Source organism: Caenorhabditis elegans, chromosome V (assembly GCF_000002985.6).
Source record: "Caenorhabditis elegans chromosome V".
In the NCBI taxonomy this organism is placed as follows: domain Eukaryota; kingdom Metazoa; phylum Nematoda; class Chromadorea; order Rhabditida; family Rhabditidae; genus Caenorhabditis; species Caenorhabditis elegans.
Genome location: NC_003283.11, coordinates 18,010,926 through 18,021,989, shown reverse-complemented (window position 1 = coordinate 18,021,989; position 11,064 = coordinate 18,010,926). Strand labels below are relative to the sequence as shown.

The window sequence follows — 11,064 nt, the reverse complement described above, 5'->3', positions numbered from 1 at the left end:
AGTTGAAAAAATAACGTAAGACTCGAATTTTGCAGCAAAAAACAGGTTACAACGCGTTAAACCCGGGGAATCTTCGTTTTTAACGCCAATTCTCAAAAACCCCGGCTCGCAGACATTTTTCTATGGTTTTTGCGATTTTTGCCATTAAAATAATGCAAAATTAACGAAAAAATCGAATTTTTCAATGAAAAACAATAAAAATAGCTTAAAAATCAAGAAAATCGGCGAAAATCGAGAATTTATCGGTTTTCCGCAACGCATTTATTATTTTTAGTTTCGAAAGCGAAAGTGCGATGGGGCGCGCTTGCAGACACCAATTTGGAGAATAAACAGAAATGAGTCGAAAAAAGGACTGAAAACCGGGGAAAATGGAAGTTTAGTGGAAAATTAAGTAGAAAATCTGAAAGAGCAATATTAAAAACCTGGGAAAGCTCGAAAAATTTGAGAAAATCGGTGAAATTTCGAAGGAAAACCTTTAAAAATTAGAAAAACTTTTTTTTCTCAAATTTTGGTTTAAAAGTTTTTTATTTTTTGGAAAAAAAGTATATTGGAAAAACAAAAAATTTGAATTAAACCCAAAAAATCACGTGAACCGGCTGAAAATGTAGTCTAGCAGACCGTAGTGCCTTTTTTTTTAAACATTTACAGTCATTCGGTTTGTCAGACTACAAAATACAAAAAATATGGTCTGATAAGCTGAAAACGGTCTATAAATGACAAAACCCACAAAAAATTAATAAAAATCCGTTGGGTCTGCCAAAACTTGTAGTTTGTAGTGTAGCAGACCAAAAGCTTTTTCGACTTATAGAGTCTATTGGGTCTGCTGGACTACAAACTACAAAAAATTGGTATGAAAAGCCGAAAAATGACGAAAAAAATCGGTTTGGTCTGGCAAAACTTGTAGTTTGTAGTGTAGCAGACCAACGACATTTATCGACATAGTCGAGAAGGAATAGTATTGTGGGTTTTCTGGACTACAAACTATTTTTTGAAGAAAACCCACCGGAACCCGCGAAAAATGCAAAAAAAAAACCGATTGGGTCTGCCAACATTTTGTGTAGTTTGTAGTGTAGCAGACCAAACTAATAAAACGACTCACCTTCAATTCGAACAACTTAGTCATCGCAATATAACGTGGAATAACGTCGTTTGATCAGAATCGCCCCCGGAATATCGAATTATTTTATCGCCGACCGCAATCTTTCGCGCGGTCACGGAATATAAAATGAATACGAAGGGATTAAGAGACGCAGGAGTGGGAGAGAGAGAGAGGTCACTTTATTATTATTTAGTTATAATAATGTGTACATGTAATTATGTTGTATAGGTGTTCAGAAAAGATTGGGGGACATTTGAAACTGCATCGAGTTCTTTTTTGAATTTAGAACATAGTTATACGACTTAATTTTACTATGTTTTTTTGTTGCAAAATTTTTAAAAAATCTATGAAAAATTTTAGAAAGAGGGCATATACACATATATACGCGTATATTAATTAATTAGTGTCATATACATACATACATACCGTATATTCTCTATGATAGTACTGTTGGTCATTTTTCCATAGTGTTTCAAAGTTTTTTCTTTAATTTGGGAAAAGTACTTCATGAAGCGCTTCAGAACACTAGTAAATTTTGCTGGCGATTACATATGATATGATTAATATATAATCACGCTAAAAATAGAAAAATACGCTAAGTATTAAAATAAAAGCATAGGTACAAAAACATCCATTATTAAAAAAAAAAGTACATGCGATGATGAATGGCGTGAAAGCAACAAAATTTCACGATTCATGACATTTCAGATAAGTTTTCCGTGAAACTACTACTAATTGTTAGTGCTGTTGGCCTTTATAAAATGAAACATCTACTTCTTGAATGTTGGATATTCATTATTGTTGTATGTAGGTTAGTCTGAGACACACATCTATTGCTCTGGTGCTTAACATCATCATAATTTGCCCATACTATTCATGTGCCTGTGGAGAAATTCCACGTATGAGCTTGACACATTTGCTCCGTCAGTTCTTCATCCAATTGCAATGATAGAAATTCCAATTCACTTGTTAGCTTCTTATATAGTCATATTCAAAACTCCACCGACAATGGCTTCTGTTAAATGGATGATGGTGTTCATGCATTTTTGGTAGGTCTTTGTAGTTTGTAGTCAGATTGATTTTTCCAATCATATTGATTACAAAATTTAATTTTGAACTTTAAAGCATAGTTCTTCGTTAACGAATTAACATGGGACTAGTAAGATACACATCTGAAAATGCCATATACTTTACTTTTATACTTTATACGCGGATATTTTTCGGATAAACATAATGAATTTATCAATAAATGTTGATGTCTTATTTACTTCCAAAGTGTATTAGAAGTGTATTTAGAACAAAATAATAACTATTGAGGAACATGAATAAAAAACTTGTAAAATTGCACACGTTTTTCTTAACAAGACCCTGAATTTGTAATTCGATCAAAATCGGCTAACGAATGACCGATAACGGCAAATGGACTATGTATAAAGTGTGTGTTTAAATACAGCTGTTACAATATTTTTCAGCACTTTTTAATTTTCCGACACTACTTAAATAGCCCCATAAAGTGAGGATATGCTCCTTTGACAACAATTCAAATCTTTCCAGTAGTGCCTTCCTGGACTTATTCCTCAGTGCCCTATCCACCCAATACTACCTCGTACCGGTATTCGGTGGCTACATGCGTGGAATACTCACAGATCTTGGTGTATCCTCCATTATCCAAGGGCACATGTTCATAGTTTCAATGTGTGTCGCCGGGGTTTCTATTCTCGGATTTTTCGAAAGTCGCTACAATGCTATCGTTAAAAGAAACTGTCGCGAATACGATGGAGAAGAATCTCCAACGATCACGACTTTCATAATTATTGCATAATTATGCACTCTACAATGGACGCTAGCAACATCGAGCACATCTATCACCATTGCTCAAGGGACAACCGTACAGTCGATACATATAAGGAACAACCACGTGAACCATTTACGCCGTGAAATCCGGATGGATGCACACAAGGAGCAGCAGAGGATGACAACAACACGTTCCACGCCATGACCTTGCCACGCGATTATGAACAACTCAATCCTGGACACGTGGACCATATTGCCAACCTTGGAGGGACTTCCCGAATCAGTTCTCGTTTTATGTTCTCGCTTTAACTTCTTACTTGTTCTGTTGGTGTTACTAGATCTTCGTCAATAAACGATTGTAGAGTCACCTTTTGTACTGTTAGTTTAACTTATATAAAATACCACTGAACGCACTGCAAAACAGAAACCGAGGGTCAATTTTCAAGACTAAAGGTAGATTGTTGTATATTGTATTACATTATACCTATGCATTTTGTTTCACACTTCCATTACTTTTTTACCCGCTCGATCAGGAAGAAGGACGGCGATTTGTGAAAGAGGCAATACATCAAACTAAAATCAATTCCTAGCAGATAAGAAAGCTTTCAGGCACTTCCTTGTGTACCTCACTCTATAATCGACCACCCCGATTTCTACCTCTTTATTGATAAACCATATGTACTTGCAATATACTATGGAATAACTGCAACTGTTCTCTCAGCAGAAGGTATCTATTACTTTACACGCACTGCCTTATACCTCTCCAGCAACAAAGCCAAATCTCAAAGGACTCATAAACTTCAAGTACAATTCTTTATTGCATTAACATTTCAAATTATGATTCCATTATGTGTTTTGATTCTGCCAATTGCCTACCTCATCAGTGCATTTATAACGAAACATTTTGATCAGAGTGAGTAATAAAATTATTAAAGCACAATAACACATAAATAATTAAATTTGTTTCAGTCGCCATCAATATCGCTTTAAATTTCATTGCACTCCACGGGTTGACTTCCAGTACAGTTATGCTCATAGTTCATAAACCATATCGAGAAGCAGTTATAAATATATTCTGCATCTGGGAAAAATGCCATCAAAGACCAGAAAATTCGATTAGTGACCAAACATTGATGATCGTATCAAGTGTTGTGGTTATCCGGCGGGCCAGCAGAATGTCAAAAATGATTTGATGATTAATATTGGTAGACAATAAATTTTAAATCCAATAAAATTATTATTAGCAAACACTGAAATTGAACAGATCGATAGCAAAATAATACGGAATTACAATATGAAAAATTGCTTGAAAAGTCGATAGTAATGTTTAGGGTACTGCCACGGTTAAAAAGTCAAAGTCCCATTTTTTGTAAAATTATTACTATTGGTAAAGAATATGGCATCACAACATGAAGAACTTTTTTTCCTGTCATTCTAGAGAAATTTTCTGTGTAGCATCCACTAATTGCTAGTTGAGTAATATGTAGGTTGGTCTGACATACACAAGGTATTTCTTTGATCACTTGGACACTACTTGTGTTATGCATAGCATCATCATGGTTTCCAAGAACTATTGATGTGCCTGTGATTCTCCAAGTCATTCATGTACGTATATTAGTTTTAGATACACATCACAATTTCTTTGCTCTCATTGATGTGTAAGTTCCTTGTTTAACGCGTTTTTAACACGACAAGTTCCACTCTGCAACAGGTGAATTTTTGCACTACTCGCGTCGTGCATAACATCATCATATTTTCCTCATACTTTTCATGTGTCTGTGGAGGAATTCAACATATGAGCTTGACACATTTGCTCCGTCAGTTCTTCATCCAATTGCAATGATAGAAATTCCAATTCACTTGTTAGCTTCTTATATAGTCATATTCAAAACTCCGCCCACAATGACTTCTGTTAAATGGATGATGGTGTTTATGCATTTTTGGTAAGGCTTCATAACAGGGGCGTGCGGAAAATTTGCCGAATTTTCCGAATTTGCCGAATTTGTCGTGCTCGGCGAATATTGGAAAAAAAAAACATTTGCCAAATTTGCCGAGCACGGAAAATTTTGAAATGTGCCGCACACCGCTGCTTTATAATGTGTGGTTATCGGGAAAAAAACAGGGGTTTGTAGTTTGTAGCCGAGAGACCCTCTGAAAGCACTAGCAGGCCCGATTGCTTTGACTGACAGTTTTAGTGGAACTGTGCGGCGGCCCAAACGGCTAACTTGGCTAATATTAGCCGTTAGTCGAATTTTTAGCAATCCGGTTAATTTCGGTAGCCAATTTTGGCGGATTCGACTATTTCGACTAACACGATTTTATAGGGAAACATGTAATCTTTGTGATTTTCAATGATTTTTTTATACGGAAAGTAGTTTCTTTGCTGATTTTTTAATTAACAGTTTAAAAACATAAAATTCAAATTGGCCGAATAAAAACTGACAGATGCACGTTTGTTACAATATCAGCCAATTTAGCCGTTAGCCAAAATTTTTGAACCACGACCATAGGGGTTAGCCAAAAAAACCGGTTACCGTATATCTTCTATTAATATGGCCTCCCTATTAGACTTGCACTCCCTATTAGTATTGCCCCTCGGAGACCTTCCGAAAATTAGTATGGCACTCCCTTTTAGTCTTGCACTCCCTAATAGCCTTGCGTTTACTCTTTTTTATTGCAGGCCCGTCTTGTTAACTTCAGGATTTCAACAAAAAAATTTGCCTATTTCGAAACAGTTTTTCACAACATTTCTACGAGATTGAAGTTTTTGAACTTATATGTTACAATTAAAATCAAATTTTCTGAATTTTTACATAAGATTCGAGCTTTTTTAGAAAAAAAACTAGTAAGCTCAAAGTCAGAAAAATGTTCTGAAAATTAGTATTGCACTCCCTAATAGTCTTGCACTCCCTATTAGTATTGCAAGCGGGAAGGCCATCGAAAAATAGTATTGCAGCCATATTAATAGAAGAAATACAGTAGCTGCTCTACCAGTACACATTAATGTGAAGATACAAGCCCTTATTGATATCCTCCCTTTTTTCAGCAGTGCCTTTCTGGACCTTTTCCTCAGCGCCCTATCCACCCAATACTACCTCGTACCGGTATTCGGTGGCTACATGCGTGGAATACTCACAGATCTTGGTGTATCCTCCATTATCCAAGGACATATGTTCATAGTTTCCATATGTGTAGCCGGTGTATCTATACTCGGATTCTTCGAAAGTCGCTACAATGCTATCGTTAAAAGAAACCGAGGGTCAATTTTCAAGACTAAAGGTAGATTGTTGTATATTGTATTACATTATACCTATGCATTTTGTTTCACACTTCCATTACTTTTTTACCCGCTCGATCAGGAAGAAGGACGGCGATTTGTGAAAGAGGCAATACATCAAACTAAAATCAATTCCTAGCAGATAAGAAAGCTTTCAGGCACTTCCTTGTGTACCTCACTCTATAATAGACCACCCCGATTTTTATCTCTTTATCGATAAACCATATATACTTGCAATATACTATGGAATGACGGCAACAGTCTTCGAAATAGAAGCGATCTACTACTTCACACGTACTGCATTATACCTTTCGAGTAACAAAGCCAAATCGCAGAGGACTTATAAACTTCAAGTACAATTCTTTATTGCATTAACATTTCAAATTATGATTCCACTGTGTGTATTGATATTGCCAATTGTATATCTTATCACTGCATTTATAACAAAACATTTTGATCAGAGTGAGTGAGTTAATAATTGCATATACAACGTAAAAATCAAAAGTGATACCGAAAAAACAAAATATGAAATTTCTTCTAAGGCTAAAGTTTTGATGATGTACCTTATTTTTATTAGCACCTATATATTGTGAAAGCCTGCTCCAAGGACTTTCTGTTTGTACAATTCCTGATGATCATCGCACATCCCTTACATGTGTTAGCTTATCATGTCCAATAAATATGAAGTGAATAGATATAAAATGAGTTCATGTAGAGTAATGTAAAATAGGTTAAATATAAGATGAGTAAATATGAGAACCTAGAGCATGGTGAAGACACATGATGGTCGTGTCTTCCCAGCCTAGACTGACCAGTCTCCTCCTCTAAGAGATAGATTCCCGCAGGGAAGAGACATAGACGTGGAGAGGTTCCCACGAAGTGGTGTGACTTCTCAGCGTCGACAATTCAAATATCATTCGAGCAATGTTAATTATTCAATAATATTATATTTCAGTAGCCAACAACATTGCCTTAAACTTTCTTGCACTCCACGGGTTGACCTCCAGTACAGTTATGCTCATAGTTCATAAACCATATCGAGAAGCCGTTATAAATATATTCCGTCTCCGTTACATCTGTAATCGAAAACCAGCGATTTCTGTCAGCGAACAATCGATAATGGCTGTATCAAGTGTTGTAGTTATTCAACGGGTCAGCAGGGTGTCACATAGGATTTAATGATTAATATTGTTAGACAATGAAATTTTAAGCCAATTATGTTATCATTTGCAAACACCGAAATTGAACAGATTGATAGCAACTGTACTGACTTTAATGAGAACTGTAACTTTAAAGAATATATGTAATGTAATGTAATGTAATGTAACTGTAATGTCTAATACTACCACAGTTCCAAATACGGTATCACAATATGACGAATTGCTTGAAATTTGCGAAAATCACAAGATTTCACGGTTTCTGGTCGTTTCAGAAAAGTTTGCTATGCAACTACTAGTAATTACTAGTTGACTGCTCTTTTTAAATGATCACGTTATTTTTTATATGTATGTAGGTAGGTATATATTATTTGTGTATGTATTTTAGTTTTTAGTACAAAACAATTTCTTTGAGCTCTTTGACTTGCCAGTTTCATAAATTCCTAATGTGCCTGTGGAGAAATTCCACGTATGAGCTTGACACATTTGCTCCGTCAGTTCTTCATCCAATTGCAATGATAGAAATTCCAATTCACTTGTTAGCTTCTTATATAGTTATATTCAAAACTCCACCGACAATGGCCAAAGTTAAATGGATGATGATGGTTATGCATTTTTGGTAAGGCTTTAAAAATACAAAGCGTCACTAAATTTGTGATCAATAAATTTCCAGCGGAGCATTTCTTGATCTGCTTCTCAGTGTCCTATCCACCCAATACTACCTCGTACCAGTAGTCGGTGGCTACATGCGTGGAATATTCACAGATCTTGGTGTATCCTCAATTATCCAAGGCCATGTATTCACGGTTTCACTCTGTGTCGCCGGAGTGTCTATACTCGGATTCTTTGAAAGTCGTTATCACGCTGTTGTTAAAAGAAATCGAGAGTCAATTTTCAAAAGTAAGAGGAGATTGTTTTATGTAATGTTTCATTATGTATATGGATTCACTTTCACACTTCCCTTACTTATACACCCACCGGATCAGATAGAAGCAAGGAAAATGGCTAAAGAGGTAAGTGACTCTAATGTACCGTATTTCTTTTGTACTCAGACAAAAAATAAACTTCTGCCGAGCCTTGCCGGCGTAGTTCTCGCCAATTACAAGAATCGGCAGGAGTGGGTAAATAATTAACTATCGGCAAAACTCGTTCAAGTTTAGGCAAGACTAGTTTTTTTTCTAAACTCGGCAGGAGATTTATTTTCAGCACACACGGGGTCCCTACGGCCAAAACTGACTCAGTTGTGGACATTTGAAGTTTATATAATTTTTGGTATTTTCCAATTGTCTTCGGGCCTGCGGCCCCTGAAGCCTGAAAGACATGAGTTTCACTTTCAGCAGAAGTGTGACTTTTGGCAGGAGTCTGTCTACTTTCGGCAAGACTGTGTCAAAATTCTCACTTTCGACATGAGGATTTTTTTTGGCTTAATACATAGGTACGGCGTCTATATTAGTAAAATCCGCCCTTCGGCTAGTTTGGTTACCAACTTTTTTTAAAATAAGCTTGTAGAGTTTTTTCCTGATTTAACAAGATAAAAGGATATTAGTATTATACAACTAATTTAATTCTTCCCGAACACATACCAAGTAGCCCTGTATTGCACCAAATAGTAAGAAGGAGTCCAAAAATAATATTGCATGTTACTAAAATGTTTCAGGCGCTTCCATGTGTTCCTCACTCCATCATTGATCACACTGAATTCTATGTCTTTGTGGAAGAACCCTACATATTCGCTATTTACTATGGAATTACTGCAGCTGTCCTTACTTCACAAGCCGTTTACTATTTTGCACGTACTGCATTATACCTATCAAGTAACAAAGCCAAATCTCAAAGGACTCATAAGCTTCAAGTACAATTTTTTATTGCATTAACATTTCAAATTGCAATCCCATTGTGTGTTGTAATATTGCCAGTTGCTTACATCATCACTGCATTTATAACGAAACATTTTGATCAGAGTGAGTAATAAAATTATTAAAACACAATAACTCATAAATAATTAAATTTGTTTCAGTCGCCAACAACATTGCCTTAAATTTCATTGCAATCCACGGGCTGGTATCCAGTACAGTAATGCTTATTGCACATAAACCATATCGAGAAGCTGTTGGAAATATATTCCGGCTCCGTTGCACATGGGAACGGTGTCATAGAAGACCACTAAATTCCATCAGCGATCAATCATTGATGGTTGTGTCGAGTGTTGTTGTTATCCGACGGGTTAGCAGGATTTCTAGCAGGATATGATGTGTTTGTTTCAACTAATATTACTTATTAATGAGCAGAGTTTTACAGTTCGATAATAATAAACATATTTAGTTCAATATTTAATTTATTGTTTTCCTGATGTTACTCAAAAGGTTTTACTTGTTTTTTAAAAATTTATTTATATTTTATTATTATTTTTCGATTCTACAATGTATTCACAACCTCTAGCCATTTTTTCTTTTGAAGTGGATATTCAGACACAGTTTGTTTAGTTCACATGTACCCCCATTTAGGCTATCAGAGTACGTTTTCTAGTCCAGAGCAGCAGTGTCGTAAAAAAAATTAATAAAATGTTCAATTAATTTACTCCCACCCAAAATGAAAAAGTTTAGAATATTCTAACAGTTCTCTTTGAAATATTTTCTAATCTCTTCAATATCAACGTCTACATCGGCTAACTGCTTGAAAAACTTTTCATTTTTTCAGGGAATTTCAATTTTAGGTCATAATTGATGTCCTCCGTTGAAACATCTACACCTATCTAAAAAACCCTTTTAAAATTATCAGCCATTCGGAAAAATCACGCGAATGTCCTCAGAGGACTCCACGTTTGCTGCACACGCATTGAGGGCTGCTCTGAGTTCTGCGATAATTTTTGAATCAAGAATATCGGTATGAATTTCTGCTCCCAGATTTTCCTGAAACAAGACTTCAATTTTTTAACGAACGGTCAGTCAATAAGTCAACCGGCTCAGGTTCTGGGATACTCACGGAGAATCAAAAGTTTGCAGCAAAGGCGATGAGGACAAGAAGGTAGAAGATGGAATTCATGTTGAATGAATTGTGACTATTTCATTCTTACAGGGCTCTTTTTATATGGAACACTGACAAAAGAGGTATCCAATAAAAACATGTTATGCTGGATTTTTAGATATTTCCTTTGTATTCACTGTTTTCAAAATACACAAAATGTTTTTACAATTGAAAGCATGAATAAATTGTTGCCGGTGTTTTGAGTGGGCTGAATTTGAAAATCTATATGATAACAAGTAACTCATCTGACATGCATCTACAAAGGCTATTAGTTACTTAATCCAGAAAGAATGTAATCAACAATTGGAATGATTTTGTGGAAAACTACACAGTTATAAAACTCTCAACACTTTGAATTGTGGGCGCCTTACAAATAGTCGTATGCCTTCATACCTCTTGATTGTGATGGGCTCATTGTGCTCACTGAGTATGTATGTCTGATAGATAGATTTCTTTATTTATTCGTGTGTATGCTTGTCTGTATATACCATCACATAAGTCTTAAACTATATGGATCAATGTTAATGATAATTATTATCATGGAAGATAAGCTAAAAGAGCTAAAGCAACTTCAGGACTTTCATTACAAGTATGATATTATTACAAACATATACTGGTGGATGAATTCCATAATTGATATTTTGAATGTTTTTGAAGTATTGTTGTATTCTGAAAACATATACACATTACAAAAGGAATGTCTGAAAATCCAG

General features: G+C 35.4%; 2 protein-coding genes, 1 long non-coding RNA gene and 1 pseudogene across 4 annotated transcripts; 3 read left to right on the top strand and 1 right to left on the bottom strand.

Annotated features, from left to right (window-relative positions):
• The first annotated feature begins 1,975 nt into the window (after window positions 1-1,975).
• On the top strand, window positions 1,976-4,086 carry srh-307 (annotated as a pseudogene). The gene is made up of 4 exons: window positions 1,976-2,148; window positions 2,654-3,453; window positions 3,503-3,806; window positions 3,863-4,086. Coding segments are annotated over exons 1-4 (1,501 nt in total).
• A 577-nt stretch (window positions 4,087-4,663) lies between these two features.
• Window positions 4,664-7,349, top strand: srh-134 (Serpentine Receptor, class H; the record flags this gene model as incomplete). The annotated part of the gene is made up of 4 exons (NM_075122.1): window positions 4,664-4,836; window positions 5,940-6,279; window positions 6,329-6,632; window positions 7,126-7,349. 4 exons carry the CDS (start codon window positions 4,664-4,666, stop codon window positions 7,347-7,349), a joined length of 1,041 nt encoding a protein of 346 aa, NP_507523.1.
• Window positions 7,350-7,773: 424 nt separating this feature from the next.
• On the top strand, window positions 7,774-9,577 carry srh-133 (Serpentine Receptor, class H; the record flags this gene model as incomplete). Its single annotated transcript, NM_075121.1, has 4 exons — window positions 7,774-7,946; window positions 8,001-8,340; window positions 8,985-9,288; window positions 9,345-9,577. The coding sequence occupies 4 exons, from the start codon at window positions 7,774-7,776 to the stop codon at window positions 9,575-9,577; spliced, it is 1,050 nt and encodes a 349-aa protein (NP_507522.1).
• A 309-nt stretch (window positions 9,578-9,886) lies between these two features.
• On the bottom strand, window positions 9,887-10,410 carry linc-62. The gene is made up of 2 exons (NR_102112.1): window positions 10,310-10,410; window positions 9,887-10,236 (listed from the first exon to the last, which is right to left on the bottom strand). It is a non-coding gene; the product is annotated as a long non-coding RNA linc-62 (long non-coding RNA).
• Between the last annotated feature and the right edge of the window lie 654 nt (window positions 10,411-11,064).